Source organism: Electrona antarctica (genome assembly GCF_951216825.1).
Source record: "Electrona antarctica genome assembly, chromosome: 18".
In the NCBI taxonomy this organism is placed as follows: Eukaryota; Metazoa; Chordata; class Actinopteri; order Myctophiformes; family Myctophidae; genus Electrona; species Electrona antarctica.
This window is the reverse complement of record NC_136799.1, coordinates 32120425-32140456: the sequence shown is the minus strand read 5'-3', so window position 1 is coordinate 32140456 and position 20032 is coordinate 32120425. Positions and strand designations below refer to the sequence as shown.

The following is a 20032-nucleotide window of genomic DNA, read 5'->3' as shown; positions in this document are numbered from 1 at the left end:
CCTGGAGCACGTTGACGTTGAATACATTACATCTAATTAGTTTCTTTGTACGAAAACACCCGTTAATGTGTGTAAAAGAAATAACACTGATTTATTATTCACATCAAATCAATGGGTTACCTTTGTTGAACTATTTTAGCTTCCCATCAGATGTCGCTGTTTACCACTAGAGGCATGGCACCCAGCCAGATGGAGTATGTCGGTCAGTAAGGCAAAGGGGAGGGTATCCACCAAGAGACCTGATTGGTCGCACCCCCCGACAGTTGATATTTCTCACACTCTCATTGGAAGGAGTGCAGTCGATAGACGTGTGTGTGTGTGTGTGTGTGTGTGTGTGTGTGTGTGTGTGTGTGTGTGTGTGTGTGTGTGTGTGTGTGTGTGTGTGTGTGTGTGTGTGTGTGTGTGTGTGTGTGTGTGTGTGCGTGCGTGTGCGCGCGCGCGTGCGGATGTGCAGTTTCTGTTGATCACTGTTGATCAGTTGTGAAAGTCCATCAATACCTCCGTTCCAAATTTTGTTTTTATTTTATTTTGCAAAACATCAAGTTACATTATGTAAAGCGTAGTGCAAAAAAAGAAAAACAGACTAGGTCGAAATAAAATTCACAAACGATTGCCTGGCATGCATGCCTGGTGGGTGGTGGCTGCCTTGTGATTTTTTTGTAGCAGCATACACAATACCGTAATCTGTCCTTGGTTAACCTCTTCTATTCGGTTCCATTATAATTACGTAACATAGAACATTCTGGTTCGGAGACTTTATTATGAGTTTGTGAGCACCAGCATGCTCACAAGGAGATGAGGGGAAAAGTGGTAACATTAGTTGGTCCTCATTTTCCAAACCACTGTTTTAGGGTAATGAGTCATGACTAAGGAGGGTCTAAAAACAGCCTAATTGAGTGTTGAATATGGATGAGTGTAATAGGTGATTAATGAAGAAAGCCACTATTTGAGACAATATTTATCCTCCATTCTACATCTTACAGTGAAATCAAAACATTATTTGTAGAATTTATATTTTATTGGTTTTGTGCCATATGCCACTCTGGGCTCCATATAATAAATGTTTTAGTGAAACTCCCATTTCTTTCCCCATTTGTTTGGATTTGAGATTAGACCAGTTGGACTGTGTTAAACAAACATAATCTTGACGTGAGTTTATACAGAAAAAGGCCCCTTTGTCTGTCCTGGCTCCTTCTGAAATAGTTTGGCTGAGGGTGAACATCCCCTAGTGGTTTCAACTGAAGAGCTTTCATTACAGGCAAAATTCATTTACCCAACAGGAAGCTGCCCAGAGGCCAGTCAGCACATTCAGCAGGACGTTTCAGCTGACCATAAGAGGGATGGAGGGTTACACAACATGACGCGCACACAGGATGTGGTATGGTCCCACTCAACTCCCATTTCAGCACAAGATGACGATGACTACTAGCAAGTAGCGCTGACTGGACCTGCATCCCGTATTTTCAATGATGTATTAGCCTTCCTGGATTCTATGATTTAACTGGAGTGGTCAAGTCACAAACCAAGAATGGACAAAAACATGTGTTTGTTGTGTGTGTTCTTATTGTCATTTATTACAAATATGTATTAAATAGGAAAAGTTAGACAGTAGTGTATAATCATAATAATGCTGATTTATATCCACTTTTACATTATGTTGCATGTTTTCCCCAGTTTTGACAGATAAATGCATTTCATAGCACAACACGCAATAATACATTCACATAGACATACATACTGTACACTAATTCCAATATCAGTACAAAAAAGGAGGGTTGAGGGCATGGGGGAGTTTGGAGACAGAGGTTGAAATGTGTAAGACAGACTTCATACAAAGGCTTTGGCAAAAGAGTGCATACATTTTATCCATTATATGAAAGTAAACAGAAAAACATCTTGAGAAAAAAAAAAGATGCGTGTACAAAATAAGCAGTAGAGGAAAAAAGTCCAGTGCATATTTTTTTCCATGAGTAAAACAGCAGCAGCCATGTGTGCTTAGCTGCTGCCTAGCAAGTCCCTGTGGTAACTTGGGCATAGGTAGGTTGTTTAAGGAGGAGAGTTCATTGTTTAGTGGGAAGCAGCAGGTACCAGCATGCCAAGTGTGGCAAGGGCAGGTTTCAAAGAGGTCGCCTTTCCTGTGGTGATTTTGTTGAGGCCGCGAACCTCAGCCTGCCAGGAAGGAATCTTCTTTGTGGTCATGTGACGGCGGGCATGTTTGGTCAGGTGGTCACTGCGCATAAATCGTCTGTCACAGACTGGACACACAAACTTCTTTTCGCCTGTGTGCGTTCGCCTATGCCGTGACAGCTCATCGGAACGGGCAAACCTCTTGTCACAGCCGTCCCAGCTACAGCTGAAAGGCTTCTCACCTAATGAAGCATGATAGAAAAGAGGGGGAAATGGAGTCAGCAAGTGAGTCATTGGAGAGTCACAAACAAACAATAAAAGTTGTTGTGCCTCTCCAGAGACATGAGTTCATTCTCATCCTACCAAGAATAAGACATCAGCATTACTCATAATATGATCATCAAGATCAGTCACTTCCACTCTCTTGGGCACAGAGGCCCTGTGATACGCTGTCAAGACTCACCTGTGTGTGTTCGAAGGTGGGCCTTGAGGTGGGAACTTTTGAAGTACGTCTTCCTGCAGCCCGGGAAGTTGCACACATAGTTCCTCCTGCGGGAGAAGTCCATCTTGGCGACAACTGTGGCACCGCAGGGCCCTGCTGGCACATAGACCGGGGCTGGGGCCAGAGGTAGCAGTTTGGTATTGCCCAGGGTCATGACAGTCTGTGGGCAATGTGAGGCCTGAGAGACAGAGGACTGAGGGAGAACCAGCATCACTGTGCCCTGCGGTACTGCTGAGCCCATAATGAGTGACTGCTGGACAGGGATGCCACTGGCGGAGCGAGGCTGGGGTAGAATGGCTGTAGTGGTGGTTGTTCTCACCCCAGCACAGGAGGTCTGAACCGCTGAGGGGATGAAGGCTGAGATTATGCCTGAATGGCTGCTGACAGGGAACATCTGGCAGATGATTTGCGGGCTGGTTACTGGAGGTGCTAAGCGGGTTGTGTGAATGGGAGTGGGTGGGCTGTTTAGTAGCTGGGTGTTGATGGGAGTGGGGTCAGTACGGTCCTTACAGGGTTGCGAGGGATTGGCCTGTGGCTCTGTCTGGATGACTTGTACTGCAGGTGTGAAAGGGGCGGGAGGAGTGGGCCGTGTGGTAATTTGCTCCATCTTTACCATACGTTGCTGCTGCTGTTGTTGCTGGCAGATCGGCTCAGCCGTTACGGTGTCTCTGTGTTTCTCTGGAGTGGGGGCCACTGGAATGCGGTGCTGGCAGGGGATGCTGTCTGCGGTGTGGCGAATGACGCTGGTCGCCATCGACCTGCAGGGCTGTGATGGAATGGGGAGGGGAGGGGTCCTCTCAGCGATAGGGGACAGGGCATGTCGCTGAACCCCAGACCCACAGCGATGTGAGGATGCAGCCAAACTGGAGCTCGGTCTGCCTGTTGGGGAGGTGCTGGGCTGGTGGGCACACTGGGCAGAAGTGGAAGTCTCAGTGAAGGTGGGGCTGTGGGGGGGAGTCATACACTGGATAAAAGAGAGACAGATGAAGAAGCCTCGTGAGAAAGATTCATATAGGAAGATCACTGATGCATAACAGGTTGGCTGTACTGCTGCTACATTAACATTTTAGAACTCAATTATAAGACCGTTTTCTTTCTTTGGCTTTCACAGTAGTGTTGTTTATAGAGATAAGAAACCCAGTATACTATATACACAGAAACCTAATGGCCACTCTCTGAGTTATAAACTGTGATATTTATAACCCCCACAGCTGAGAGGAGTTCTAGGTGAAGTCCAAACTACCTTTACTGTAACTTGTCGGTTAACAAGCTACATTACCTCCCACCTGTCCAGGTCACCGATCATAAACGGCAAACCCAATGCTTTCAGTAAACACATCAGCAAATAGATAAGAGAAAGCTTATTTTGGAAAGCTTGGATCCCAAGTATATTATTTACTAATTAGCCAAGTAGGCTACTTGTGTAGCCCCACATTTCAATGTCCCAGCTTTAATCCATCTATCTGATCCATCCATCCATAGGTCTATCTATCTTATTATGGAAGGTGCATAACTCCATCATCTCTCTAAATTGACAAATTCTTCAGATTCATAATCTTTCTTTGCAGAGTCCTGAAACATGAAGCACAGCTCTATTGGTCCAGATTGTATATCTCTTACCAGAGAGGAGAGGGAGACAAAGTCTTTTTGGGGTTCTGGAAGTTCTGTGGGTAGCGGGGAGTCACAAGAGTCTGAAGCTGGGGTGAGGGGTCTGGGCTTGCAGGGGTTCGGTCTGTGTCCACTGAGGAATGGCTCCTGACCCCAGGAACTCATACACACCAGGGCTTCAGCTGCCTCTAGGTCTGTGTACTCCAGACTGGAGGAACTGTTGCTGGCCCAACTGGAGATAGACTGCTCACTGTCATGTCTTCTTCTCTTCAAGTAGGACCCACAGAGGGCCATAGTTTCTGCCTGAAGTGCAATCAAACAACGGTTAACATATTACAAATATGTGGTGTTACTGTACATTGTTGGGTTGTTATGGTCAGTTCAAACATCTGTGCATTATGTTGGAGTAGGTATAGGCTTGACATCTCACAATGCCAGACAAGCATTCTGTTTCATTAAAAACAACGACCAGGAAATATTTAATTTTTGCCACTAATTCACCTTAGTCACCACTTCAGTGTTTTGACTTTATTGGGGCGAAGCCGCACAGCCTTGCCACAGTTGCCAGTAAGGGACTTAAGGGGGGGGTGAAACTACACCCCACCCCAGCTTGCCTTGGGCAAGACGCCTCCCATTGCCAAATATAGACCACACTGTGACGTGCTCCCAAGATGAGCCATGTGAAATCCCCATAAAGGAGGGTTTGCATCAGGACAGGAAGTAAGCAACTTTTGTTTTAAATGCTAGTAAAATTAAAATAATTTTTTTTTAACTAGTCATGCATCCATTTAAACCTCAATAAACGAAAAAATGTTTCTTGTTGTTATAATAATTTGTAGCCCATGCAGCGTACATTAAAATTAAAATGTTGATTAGATTTATATTATGCTACATTTCACCAGTGATGATGACAAAGAAAACTGACTAGTAGAATGCAATACGTTTGCCCTTAATCACAGAAATGTCACTCACGTTACACTCAAATCAAGGGTGATGCTTTGGATTTCACACATATTGCATGGTAACATTTCAATGGCAGGTTAACGTAACGTCATATGCGCACTGAAATAACAACCACGCAACTCAACGCCACTGACTGGACTGACGCGAAAACAAAGACGCACAATTTAAATTAATCTTACCCCATACGAGTCTGCCATCTCTATGAATTTCCGCGAAGGCATTGAAGAAGTACCGGTATCTCACTTTTCCCGTCAGAGCCACTATAGGACAAAAGGAGCAGGTCTTGCTACTATAGTAGTCCGCCTGCGGTCAGTGAGAAGAACCTGAATGGGTTGAAGTGGTTTTTCAGTCACTGACTGTGCGGGTCTCTGGGTCTGGGTCGGCTCTCTCTCTCAGCTGTGTGTAAAACATGGGGAGGAGGGAAAGGAAAACAAAACTCACAACACACACCGGCGGGTGGCAACATGCCACCAATGAAAAACAAATGTGTGTGAGCGTCCGGCCAATGGGAGAGGAGACAACGCGTGAACAGTGCATGGTCGCTGGGCGGTTGGAGGAAGCGGGGTGCGTGGCTGTTGGTGGGCGTGCTGGGGGAGTCAGCAGTGTCAGGGTAAACCCGATGAACTGGGAGCCGAGAACTAGGCGAAAGGTCGCCTCAGTACCGAGAGAAGAGAGGGAACCGCCGCGGGTTTCGCTCGTGTTTTTTTGGCCATGCTGCGTCGTTACTTTTTTTTTTTTTCTTTCTTTTTTTCTTTCTTTTTTTCTTCTTCTTCTTTTTTTGAGTGGTGCAACCCTTTATATACTCTATGGGTGCAACCACTCCTATAGACAGCTGTGTCCGTCCGAGCACGAAAATAGCTTTTGGTTTGTTTTCACAACCAAGTGTCACTGTTGCAGCCTAACACACACACACACACACACACACACACACACACACACACACACACACACACACACACACACACACACACACACATATTAACAGTAGGCTATATGATGATTTGGGGTGTTACAGTACAGTACAGTAGAGGGACCCCCACACTCTGTCATTTCTCAACCACGCAGGGCGGCTCGCCGGAACCGTGCCGGCCCCCTGGGAGCGTTCCTGGGGGTCTGGACGTTCCGGGGACCCCCGGGACCCCCCACACGGTAACTGTCATTTCTCAACTGTTTCGGACACGGGGCGGCTCACCAGAACCGGGCCGGCACCCTGTGGGTCTGGAACTTCCAGGGTCCCTCACACGGAGATGCACCACTCACTTCACACAGGTGTGATTTTATTTATTTATTTTTGCAGAGAAGCGGATCAACAACCGCTTATTGTTCTCGTTTTAACTCTTCACGACACATTTAAAGCCAGGGTAGGTGAAACAAAAAAGCTGAGATCAGATGAAATAGGGAATAGGCTACTTAATTGTCGCGCCTTGTCATTCAGGATGTGAAATAGCATGGGTCACTGTGGTGTGGAGAAATGCTCAAATAACAATAGTAATAAAAATAACACCCGTGTGAAGTGAGGGGCGCTAATATATAAAGTCTAACTCATGTTGATTAGGTGATGTAATGGTGATATAAAACAAACGGTGCCAACACAAACATTAAATTATCTTTATTGTTAATGGACAAGATGGTATTTTTTCTATGGTAGCAAGGCCCCACCCACGTTTGCTTTAGGTCTCGAGTAGGCTATAATGACAATTTGGGGGATGCAACCATCTTTCAAGGAATTCAAGGGTGGAGCCATCCTCACTTGTTTTTGTCCATATAGTCTATCTACAATAATCATCTTTTGATTGATTTATTATCACACTTGGCTTTACAGCTAGTTTGCACAATGCAAGCCTTTAAAGCCACAAACTAAAATGTTTTCAATTGACATAACATGCTATAACCTCAAGGCCAAATGGATCCCACTATAGTTCTCCCATTGTTGAAAATATGATTTAAAAAAAGACAGCAATGACAGAAATTAAATGGCAGTTTATGTAGCCTATATGTCAGTTTATTGTTTATAGTCATCATAGTCTATTAGACATAACAATGTTTACACTCAACTACTACAACTAGGCCTAGGGCTTTCACCGACTATCTGACTAGTCGACACTGTGGCAGTAGTAGTCAACCTAGTCGACTACTTTATGTTAGTAGTCGACAACAATTCAAATTCAGTAGGAGTGGTCGTACATGCCCTTAAACTACAACTCACTGAGAAAATCCTTTTCTGTCTGTTCCAGCCATTCTGCTCCTACATTTCCCATGGTGCATATCACAGGGGCAAGCATTCAAGGAATGTCACATCCACCAAGGATCACAGACATACAAAGGTAGACCCCTTCCGGCTCTGGGGCGAATGCTCTCAAGTGAGGGCAAGCTTCTGTGTTGGTGCCAAGGAACATAATGAGACGGTGTAACACATTGTCAAATGTTTGGCCTATAGTCTTAAGCCGTATTTTATCATTTGTTGATGATGTGTCACACAACCGATCTACAAGCTCACATCGGGTTACATCATGACATGTTGTTAGCTTGTAGATGTGCTGTCTTTCAATATTTCAGATAACTACCCGTTATATCCGTTGTCATAGCAACCATTTTAACTCTCTGTCTGTGTAAGTCCTTCTGCAATGGTAAACGTCTGTGGAGAATGTGTGGTGAATGTCTGAAGAGTGCAAACTGACTGTGAAAAGTGGACTGACTAAGTAATCAAATGGTAAGTTTAGGGAATAAGGCTGGGGTTGCCATGGCAATCAATTGCTTCAGGCAGAGGCTGGAAATCGCACAGGTGTGGGGACACTGGCAGAGCCTGACCAGAGCCTTTTGTAGCGGTTCTGGACAACCGTGTATCTGACCGACTTAATGCTAGGCACTGCACTCCCCGTGGTGGTGTGGAATGCGTGTGTCGAATTTGAAGTTGGTGGGGCGAACAGTTCTCAAATTATGTGGATTACAGATGTACATACACACGTATGTACGTACACAGAGTTATAAACTTGCCATGTTCTGTAGGTACTTGCCTCGCTTCATGATGGAAGGGTGGTTACTGTGAGGCATATTTTTTGGCAACTCAATGGGCAGCTTGGCAACACATATTATATTGGAATAATGTATTCAATACTATTTCCAACATAGTGTTGGAAATGTTCAGATATCAAATGATGTTGCACTACACTACAGGATTATCCAAATCCATTTATCATTGTACCATGACCCCTAAATAAGAATGTGCTCTCATTTAACTTGTTCGGTAAAATAACTGGTCACACCTGTCACTCTGGTTGCAATATAATGCCCCTTAGGGGCACGGTGGCACAGTCGGTAGTGCTGTCGCCTCACAGCTAGAAGGTCCTGGGTTCGATTCCTGCTGGTGACGCTGTGGGCACTGGCGTGTTCCCATACCCGAGGCGGGGTTGGCAAAAGGGCCCTTCTGTGTGGAGTTTGCATGTTCTCCCCGTGTCCCCTAGGGTAGGTACCCTCACAAAAAACATGCAGTAATCCTGGTCTCTAAACTACCTCCCCCTGGCCAGCCGGGGCGCCTGATGGAGGGGAAAGGAACTGGTCGGAATAATGTGTTCCTTCCACGCGCTACGTCCGGCTGGGGAAACTCCCCCCTGTCAGGTGAAAAGAAGCAGCTTGGACTCCTCATGCATAGAAGGAAGCATGAGGTCAGTCCGCTGCCCCCCCAGGTTGGCAGAGGAAGTGTAGCGCTCTGGATTGATTCGATAATTGACACTGGGGGGAAAATGGGTTGCAAAATCATGGGATAAAAATTATTTAAAAAATAATAATAATTATAACCTTTATTATATCCCTTCCCCCACCACATGACTTTTCATCCACACGCGCACAACATTGTTAGCACATGTGCCAGAGACGGACAGAAAGATTGGGAAAGGAAGGGCAAGCATCCTGGTAGAAACATGAACTCTACTGAGTGCACCTTGCTAGTTTCATAACTGACCACAAGTGCATGTCAAAATGCAAATCAGTCTTCTTGACCTACATATGCTGTTACATCACTAGTTGCATTTGAACAAAGGAAATAGCTGTATCAAAATTCCCTGCAAATATAATCAAACTCTTAAGGTGGTTGCACACTGGGCGTGTTTTTTGGAAAACCGACGGAAAAACGCAGCTAAAAATTTCGTAAACGCGTCTAGTGTGCAGGGACCTTAAATGTGACTATAAAAGATTAAGGTTTGTTGACTACTTTCAACTTGGTGGCCCTATCTTTAACACTCCTTCAAATGTATAAAACACAGCAAATGTTCCTTTTTAATGTTCCAATCAGAGCTCTTATCATTGTTAAAAACGCTTTTCCTATGTCCACAATCCACGTATGTCTGTCTCATGTTATTTCATTGCTCTATTTCCTTGCAGACTGCCTGCAACAGTTGGGAGTTGTGGCAGGTGTGTCGGGCTGGCCCTGGCAGCCTGCTCGTGCCCCAATATGACTCACATAAGCATGACCTCAGAGAGGGTAAGGAGGGCTGGGAGCTTTATAGCAATGTCGTTTCAGTGCCAGCAGTTAGCGAGGAGTTAAGAGGAAACAAGTGAGCATGCAGACATGCAGGCGAGGCCTCAGTACAGCAGGCTGTTTGTGATATAAGTGGGGCAGTCCGCGTCAACTCAGCCAGGGAATCTGGAGGAAAGGTTACGCTGGTCCTATCTGGGTCTACGCATACACACGTCCCCAGGTTGGCAACTCCCTTAAACGAAGGAACTCTTGGAGAGGAGTCCAAAAAAGGGGGAGTGGTCCCAGCAAGGTTAAATATACCACCTATGGCACCTAAGGACTATATTTCACTGACAGTCCTTCTTCTCTGATATGTGGAAAATGTACAGAGTCATGTATATTCTACCCCAGAAGTGCCCTCTCAAAGTAAAGTGTCCTAAAATGAATGATATAAGTATAACTCTACTTCAGATTTACCTTTATTCACAGTAAAACACAAATCAGCATATTCAGATAATGAGCAGCAGCAATACTACTCCAACTAATAATAATAATAATAATAATTCATGTTATTTATTACACTTGAAATTGATTGTCTATCGGGAGATAATCAATTTCAAGTATAACAAGTGTAACAAAATGTATGGAATATTGCAAAGTGAACCAAACATCTAAAATTATAAGCATCAGTCTTACTTTGTCTTTGTTGTAGACATGCAAACAGTAAGCATTGAACACACACAGTAACTGTTAATTTAACACTTTTCTTCAATCAGCCTCAGTGAAGATGTTTCTGAGAAATCCATTGATAAGCAGTACGTAATGATTGTCTTGAGACTTAAAACTGGTTATTATTGACTATTCTGCGAATGTAATGTCCCTCAAACCTGTTACTGGAATATCCAGTCGATATACTGCATGTTTTGATTTGGTTAGGCTAACATACTGTAAATAATTGACATAAGATGTGAATTTCTTCAGAATAATTTGAGAACTAATTTTAATCCCTGATAAACACTGGCATCAGCAACCCACTCATCCTCATCATTACTGGAGGCTGACATCTGGGTGAAAGGACACCAGAGAAAAGTAATCTACAGAACAGGCTCCCTGGAATGCTCATACACAATGGAATCCTGAGTGTTAATTTAACTCAGAGAGCATACAAATGGAACCAAATGAACCCAGCTGTGGGGGTCCATTTGGTTCCATTTGTATACTCCCATAAGTTACAGACCCATACGTGTAGACTTAATTGTTTCCATTTGTACACTCTCAGAGTTAAATTAACCCTCTGACTTTTACAGTGGAGAATAGTTTACCGTTCATTCTTGTGCCTATTTCTCATACTTTTCTCTCGTTTTGTTATTTTGTTCCTTCCCACTTTCTTATTCATGTATTAATTTACTTACTAATGTAATGTACCTGCTATCTATACCACTTTCTCTTATTGCCCCATTAGTTTGAGATCAGTTTTGGCAAAGGCATTGTTTTTTATGAAAACATAGTGGGTGGGTCAGTCAGAACTTAGAAGTGACGCAAGCTCTGAGGTGAGACCATAATAATACCTCAACACTGCAGTGTCTGCACCACCAGTTCCATATCTAGGTGAAAGGACACAGCATGAGACATTTGTACATGACATGGCCTCTGTTGTGACTGTAATACCATGGACCTCACACCTCACAGGACCTTGCACCAATCACCTAGTTTTCTGCCAAGGCATACCTGCATGGGCACTAGTGATATTAGCTTGCTCCATGGTCTTTGATGTATTTGGCACATCCTATTCAATGTCACATTGCATTTTGGGGAAAATAGCTGATATAGTATAAATGGTTAGAAAATAGCTTGGTGGTGTTTGTGACACCTTCAGTTTACTCCGAGCACTGAAAATATGAAATAATATTTTTTTTCAGTTAACCCATTGCATGGCAATTGTTTTTAACATTTGGAATTTGGAAGTTTTTAATTGTCAAGCTTTCTGACATGATATTGTCTCTGTCGGGTGGAAACCTAATATGTCCAAAAATGTTACTTTTCAGGATTCAAATTCCAAAATATCACAACTTCACAAGTATAGCAGATCGACAATCTACTACTTTTGAGATGCTGCAGTATGATCAAGTAGGGCATTAATTTACGACAAAACACAAAGTAAACATATTAAGAGGTTTCTGCCTGACAGAAACAATATACCTAGTGTCTGCAGTCTGCACCACCGGTTTGGTATGTAGTGAAAGGACAGCATGAGATATTTATAAACCAACGATATTGACATAATGCCCACTAGGGCCTCACACCAAACACTTGGTTCCCTGCCAAACCATGCAGTATACCTGGCATTGAGATGAGATGTCATCCTGACCTCCACCCATGCTGTAATAGTTGGTCTTTGATCTATTTGGCTCTCATTCAATGTCAGATTTTGTTAAAATCTACAGTACAGAGCTGTTTGCGAGACCGATCAGCTTACCCATTGCAACTTTATTGTAAACACTGAAAATAGGAAATGTTTTTTCAATTAAAAAATATTGCAGGGCAATTATTTGTCTTCTTCTTTCATCATAATTATTATTATTATTATTATTATTATTATTATTATTATTATTATTATTATTAGGCTACTACTAATTTAATTTTTTATGACTTAGGCTAAAAGCCAATGAACTGGAATGTATCCATTCCAGGTGCTATAATACATCACTGAATACTAAGTCCTGCCCCTTCCTCCTACACATACTGTAGCACATCCACCCTGATTCATCGACAAGCAACAATCAGGATTGGTGGGCACTGGATTCTAAAGCCAATCTGTTACCATGACACTCTTGCTGTCTGTTGTCCTGGCAACGGTGGAGCATGAGGCAGGTTTGAAGGCTCCAAAGAGAAATTCCTTGGAGATGGTATGGGCATGTGTGGTTGTAGTGCCTTATTATGATGGTCAGAAATCTGAGAGAATAATAATCACTGTCTGGAATCCTGGCTGTGAGACAAAACCATGCTCTTCTCAGACCTAGCTTCCTTACAATGCCCTCCACATTGGGCAAAAGATTAGGAACATTTCGTGGAAATGGCTGATAAGCTCATAATGGGTCGTAATGCGATGCATTGAGCAGCTTGTAAGAGGTTGTTGTAGAGGGGAGAAAAGGAGGGGACCGAGTATGACTCCTGGAGGACCCTAGTCTACTAAATATATCTAGGTTGGTTTTAAATGTAAGAAGCAGAACCTGTTACTGCAAATGCACTTAAATGACAACAGCTTGTCTCCTTATGGAGGAGTATTTCAGTCCATATCATGGTTAGATTTCGGATTCACGATACAGATGCATGCATTGGATGTTTTCTAAGCTGATGTCAGAGATATTATATGCTACAGCACATAGCCTAATTGGCTACAATACATGGCACCTGGAGGGAACTGGATTTTCTCAACTAAAAAGCACTACAGTGTTTGACCAGCAATACATTATTAGATTGTAGACAGATATGTTTTAAACCAAGTTGATGAATCGTGTCAGATCCAAAGAGAACATAGTCTATGTAAGAAAAAGGAATCAGCCGCAGTGTCTGATGCTAACCAGTAGCCAGTTGTCTTCTCCTGATTCCTGACTCCTGATTATTTTTCAACTGACATTAACAACTCAATTCTCAGCATCAAGGGTATTCATTTTTTCCATCTCAATGTAAACAACCTTGGCCCAAATTGGCCAAAATTAGAAAAATATTCCTAAATGGTAACGCAAACATTTTGAGTTTTTCTGAGACCAAGCTCGATGAATCAATCATGGATCCTGAGATTGAAATTGAAAACTACTCAAAAAAAACTTTATTCTTGTCTATTGGTTTGTGTATATTGACTATGGTAATTAATTGTTTGGATTGTTTATTGCAATTCCTTCAATTTTTGTAACCACTTGAGGAATTTGTCTTTTGTTATTCGTAGGATAGGTATTTATAAGCTTTCAGCTTCAGCCTATTCCTTTTGATCACCTCCAATTATGTTATTGTAACCTTGTGTTGACAAATAAGTTGTATTGTTACTGTGAAGATGATCAAATAAACTAAACTAAACTAAACAAAATTGAAAACGTAATAGTCAGAAATGATTTGCATGTATATTCACAAAGATACTGAATTCATTACCCGTACTGACTTGCAGTACAGTATGACATTGAAACTGTGTGGGTTGAATTAATTTAAAAAAAATCACACCTGTGTGAAGTGAGTGGTGCAATTCTGTGTGGGGGTCCCCGGGGGTGTGTGTGGGGTGGGGGGGGGGGGGGGGGGAATTAATTCTTCATGAATTAATTTGTCAACTTATGTTATATTTTAACCATGATACAATGTTTAAACTCATCTTTTCACCATGATCATGTAATATGAGAAGTAAATTTATATATATATATATATATATATATATATATATATATATATATATATATATATATGTATGCCAAGACTAGGGTTGCCACCTGTCCCTTAAAATACAGAATCATCCCTTATTGGAGAATTAAATGATGCGTCCCTTATTGAACCAATAAGGAACACAGTTTGTTCCTTATTTTCCTAAATAGCCTCTACACGTCAACACTGAATTTAACAATAATGAACAAAACAAAACAAAACAAAACACAGGAAATATTAAAGTCAGCACAATTGTTCTAGCAGGAGGCACACAGTACCTAAAGTAGCCTAAACCAGTGGTTCCCAAAGTGGGGTCCGGGGACCCCCAGGGACCCCCAGGGGTCTTTGAGGGAGTTCCAGGGGGTCCCCAGCTAAATGATAGTTTGGAACCAAATGGACCCTTATGGGTCTGTAACTCTGAGAGTGTACAAATGGAACCAAATGGACCCTCAGAGTTAAATTAACATTGATTTTACAATATGAATTGGGGGCCCAGAGATAGAAATGCCATTAAATGGGGGTCCGTAGACTAATGCATGTCAAACTGGTACTTATGGGGGTCGCTGGCATATATTTTCTAATGGGGGTCCGCGGGCTCCTAGTATAGAGTCCTGTAGCCATTCCAGCCAGGTGGGTTCGGGGAGTGAGGCCAAGTAGTAGCCTGACCAGTTTGTTTTGGGAAGTCTGGAGCCTTGTTTTAAGGGCCTTTGAGGTGCTGTGGTACCGTCCAGGAGTTGCATGCATAGTCGAGGAAACCTTGTACGAGGGCTCCTGTTAGGGTCTTCAAGGTGTTTTAGTTGACCAGTGAGGAGATCCTGTATAGGAATCTTGTTCTTTGGTTGACTTTTTTGATTACGTTGGTGGCCATTTTATCACCGGAAAGATTTGACTTCATGATGGAACCTAGGTAGGTAATTTCATCTTTTCGTGTTCTTCATGTTCAGTTCATTTTCAGTTCTTCATGACCCAAACATCCAGTAAGGGCGAAATCCATTTGACATTTGACAAACATCTCCTGAGATCGATTCGGTATGGGACCTTATATTATTTATCATCTTATTTATCCGTGTTTTTACAAGATGTCATGTCAGTAGTATTTCTAATACCTGCCCAATAGCCCACATCTTGGCTGCTGATGTGGGGATAGGTTAGCCTGCTATTTCAGTAGACTATTATAGTTGATTGTTTAATAATGTTGAGTTTTAAAGTCTAATATAAATATAAATCAATATAATTAAATATTGTGCCCATTAAAGAACCACTCGGATTCACAATCAGAACTCTTTATGTTGTTATGCTCATTTGGAAAACAAAATTCTACTTCAAAAGTTGTGGATAGCATTAACAATAAGTTGAAGGGAAACTTCAACCTATTGCTTCAACCTATTGCTTCAACCTATTGCTTCAACCTATTGCTTCAACCTATTGCTTCAACTTATTGCTTCAACCTATTGCTTCAACCTATTGCTTCAACCTATTGCTTCAACCTATTGCTTCAACCTATTGCTTCAACTTATTGCTTCAACCTATTGCTTCAACCTATTGCTTCAACCTATTGCTTCAACTTATTGCTTCAACCTATTGCTTCAACCTATTGCTTCAACTTATTGCTTCAACCTATTGCTTCAACCTATTGCTTCAACCTATTGCTTCAACTTATTGCTTCAACCTATTGCCGGCCTTGCCGCACACGCCTGCGCCGCAAGGCCGTAAAGAGTGTCCCTTATTTCAAGATCTCAAAGGTGGCAACCCTAGCCCAGAGGTGAATTAAAACAGTTGCATTGTGTTTAGACTTGCTAAACATTTGCTCGTCCACATATGACGTAAATTCTCCGTTCATTGTCAATGGTATTTAATGTTTGTGTTGCCACAAAAAGCCGATTTGTTCAGACACATATGATGTAAATTCTCCTTTCATTGTCAATTGCAATGAAAAGAGTATTTGCTTTGAGGATGTTGACAGAAAAGGTCAGAGGGAGCTGCATTGTGTTTTTGTAGATCTGGAGAAAGCATATGATAGGGTGCCGAGAGAGGAACTGTGGTATTGTATGAGGAAGTCTGGTGTGACAGAGAAGTATGTTAGAGTGGTGCAGTTGTAAGACAGTGGTGAGTGTGCTATGGGTGTGACAGAGGAGTTCAATGTGGAAGTGGGTCTGCATCAAAATGAGAGGAACCCAAGTGGAACAGTGAGGTTACAGGGAGTAGACGTGAAGAAGGTGGAGGACTTTAAGTACCATTCCAGAGAAATGGAGAGTGTGGAAAAGAGGTGAAGAAATGACGGCAAGCAGATTGGAATGGGTGGAGAAAAGTGTCACTCACATGTGATATGTGATAGGAAAGTATCAGCAAAAATGAAAGGGAAGGTGTACAAGACGGCTACATTGTATGGTTTAGAGACAGTTGCACTGAGGAAAAGACAGGAATCAGAGCTGGAGGTAGCAGAGACTAAAATGTTGAGGTTCTCTCTGGGAGTAACGAGGATGGATAGGATCAGAGATAAAGCCGGAGAGACCTGACTGAGATGGTTTGGGATAGTGAGTATATTGGTAGAAGGATGTTGAAACTGCCAGGCAGGAGGCCTAGATGAAGACCAAAGAGAAGATTTATGGATGTAGTGAAAGAGGACGTGAAGTTAGTCCGTGTGAGATAAGAGGAAACAGAGGACAGGGTGAGATGGAGGCAGATTATTTGCTGTGGCGACCCCTGAAGGGAAAAGGCGAAAGGAAAATAATATAGTATATTATAGTAATAATATGGAGGTTTTCATCTAAACTGCTCATTACGGCCTCTGTAATCGAGGCTCTATTAGAGTCTAGATCTGGTTGGGGTTTGGAGGCGAGGGTTCGTCCTCAGTTAGTGAGGGGTGGAAAGACGATCCCTTGAAATAGGTGATTGATATCTAGTAGTTATCCGTAAAGTAAGTTTACACAACTAAAGTCAAAGCTTAATTCCACACATACCTATCAGGCTCTCTTCTTTATAGTCTCAAGATTTCGCCTCTGACGTCACTGCTGTGACGTCAGAGTGACATCTCATATCCTTCGTAACAGCCTCGATCCAGCAGGTCCGCCATGCCCAAATATGGGGTACCTGATGTCATACTCATATGTGACCTCACCGGTATGACAATCCATGATGTCATACTCATATGTGACCTCACCGGTATGACAATCCAGCCAGTATGATAAAAAGTATTGCAGCCTCAGAGAGAGTGCAGATTGAATCAACTTCTTCCCGACTTCCCGCCTGAAGATAACAGACTTTTGACCAAGTTTCAAAGAGCTCTAGAATCTAGAAGCATACTTCCCTGGCTCGCCTTTTCTTTGTTTCTTTGGCTCTTGAGCTCTTCGTTCTTCTACAGAGCAGGAAACCGGTTTACTTCAATCCACCATTAACTCTTAAAACATGCTTTCCTGGACGGTGCATCAGAAACATCGATCACCAAAGGGTTGTGCAGCTGTAGTGGTGAGACACGAGCTGTACTGCTTTGCAGGGAACACTGCCAAGAACAACGAGAAGAAGAGTGATGTGCAGGTCTTCAACACATTGACTTTGCTCTGGAGGAACTTGACCCCAGTGACACCTGTAAAAGAGAAACCTCCCTCCATCGGCTACGGATGCACAGCTGTACTGATTGAATATATTGTGTACATCTGGGGAGGAGTGGGCACTTTCTGCAACGTGCTCCATGCCTTTGATGTCGACACCCACAGATGGTTCAAACCACAGGTTTCTGGGACTGTTCCAGAGGAGAGATATGGCCATTCAGCCTGCGTCTTGGGGAAGGTCATGTATATTTATGGAGGATGGAAGCAGAATGGATTCACTAATGACATCTACAAGTTGGACACCATCACGATCATCTGGTCGTTAATCAACACCAGAGGAACTCCACCACCTCTTCCAGTTCCATGGGGTCACTCCTCCACTATCATCGGGACAAAGATGTTTGTATTGTGCATGGACCAACCCATCAGAGTGTTTGACACAGAGACCAACCACTGGCAGAACACACCTTCTGGACAGCTTCTTCCAGGACAACGCTCGTATCATTCAGCCTTTACCTACAATGGAGAGCTGTACATATTTGGTGGTGAAGACAGAGAAAGCTTTAAACCGCACTTCAATGATGTGTGGAAATTCAGTCCAGAGACCTTGTGCTGGAAGAAGGTTGAGCCCAAGGGGAAAGGCCCGCCTCCGACGTGTAATATGTGCTGTTGCATGATGGGAGATCGTGTCATCCTCTTTGGAGGAGACAAGACCCCTGATCTGTATGTCTTAGGCCCTTTCCCAATTCCTTTTTTAACCCTACCCCTCAGCCCTTGGCCCTACCCCTTATCCCTTGCCCCTTCCCCTTGCCCCTACATAATGTGTCAAGGGGTAGGGGGATAAATCATCACCCTAGGAATTGGAACGTCCCTAAATATTGAACGTCCCTTGTAGATATTGATATATTGATATACAACCTGTTCTCAGAAAATAGCTGATCTGCAAGCTCACTACAGGCCAGTGGTCCCCAAACTTTTTCATGTCAAGGACCCCCAAATTGACAATAATTAGCCCGCAGACCCCCATTTGAAGAGATATGCCAGGGACCCCATAGATTTTTACGAATCTAGCAGTGTCACGGACCGCCAGTGTGACATGCATTAGTCCATGGACCCCCATTTAATGGCATTTCTGTCTCTGGGACCCCCAATTTATATTGTAAAATCAATGTTAATTAACTCTGAGTGTACAAATGGACCCTTATGGGTCCATTTGGTTCCAAACTATCATTTAGCTGGGGACCCCCTAGCTACCTCTCTGGACCCCATAACCCACTTTGGAAACAACTTTCTATAAGCTGTAGATCGGCTATTTTGGGAGAAGAGATGGAACGTAAACATTGCTGTGGTTATGATGAAATAAATATATTAAGTAATTTTGTCTCATCTTGGTAGCCCACCAGAATGTAATTCAGCTAGATATAGCTCATTCTGACACCTGCTCAACAGTTGTACCTGATTCATTGATTATTGTATTAACAGTTTGTATAGAATGGGTACAGTTATATCATATACAGGGTTAAAAAAAGGAAAAACAATTTACAGTATAGAAAGAAGGGGCTGTGGTCACTGTGTTCATTGTTTTTAATATCATTAAGAACAGTAATTTTCTATCATGTCCTATGACAAGTCGTGGTATGCTACATATGAATGATATGATATGAATGACAATGTTTCAAATTCAACAACATTTAGGACAAATGCCATCGTGATTCATCTCCATCCAATGTACAGTCTGTTCCATAGCTGGTTTGCCTGGGGAAAAAAACAACACCATTGCTAATTAGTTATGTAACTTTTGCAACTTGTTGGGATTAGCATAACATTGGTCATGATAAAACCATACCAGCTATCACTGCAGCGAGTAGCCAACGTTATGCAGCGACAGCGTTGTGTAGGTACAGTAGGCTATTTCACGGCTTTTAAGAGCTCCAAAACTGCAGAATGTTGATATATCGGGGTCTGGGGGGTCGGACTGATGCCTGCTAGTTAAACTAGCTTGCGTCCGAGTTGTTCCACCGGGGCACCGGCGGTAAATAAAAATAAAAAAGCGCCGATGCCAAATGAATGGTTAACGTTACCGTAACGTTGTATGAATGCAACGCCGTAGCATATCGTTAGTTCAAGTGAGGTAACGTTAACCTTTGCTAGAGATTGCGATATTTTTGGCGATGCAGATTGTTAACTCATTCAAATAATATTGGTTATTATCATATTCTTCCATAATAAAGGACGAAAAAGGCGTCTTACCTCGTCCGCCTTCCGCCCTCCGTGATGTCCCTCCGTTTTAAGTCTGGTCGCGAAGTCCCTTGGTTTGAAGGGGATCCTAACCCTACCCCTCGGCCCTACCCCTCGCTCCAAAGAGAATTGAGAAAACCCTTCCTCCTCACGTGAACGCGCATCAGCAAGGGGAAGGGCTAAGGG

General features: G+C 43.0%; 1 protein-coding gene across 1 annotated transcript; it reads right to left on the bottom strand.

Annotated features, from left to right (window-relative positions):
• Positions 1-1551: 1551 nt before the first annotated feature.
• klf11b (Kruppel like factor 11b) lies at positions 1552-5635 on the bottom strand. The gene is made up of 4 exons (XM_079527996.1): positions 5380-5635; positions 4250-4540; positions 2591-3593; positions 1552-2369 (listed from the first exon to the last, which is right to left on the bottom strand). The coding sequence occupies exons 1-4, from the start codon at positions 5419-5421 to the stop codon at positions 2068-2070; spliced, it is 1638 nt and encodes a 545-aa protein (XP_079384122.1). The 5' UTR covers positions 5422-5635; the 3' UTR covers positions 1552-2067.
• Positions 5636-20032: the final 14397 nt, after the last annotated feature.

Coding starts and splice junctions, on each gene's coding strand:
- klf11b (XM_079527996.1), bottom strand. CDS start 5,421: ATGCCTTCGCGGAAATTCATAGAGATGGCAGACTCGTATGGG. Junction 4,541..5,379: donor AGATGGCAGACTCGTATGGG/GTAAGATTAATT, acceptor ATTGCACTTCAG/GCAGAAACTATGGCCCTCTG. Junction 2,370..2,590: donor CCACCTTCGAACACACACAG/GTGAGTCTTGAC, acceptor ATGCTTCATTAG/GTGAGAAGCCTTTCAGCTGT.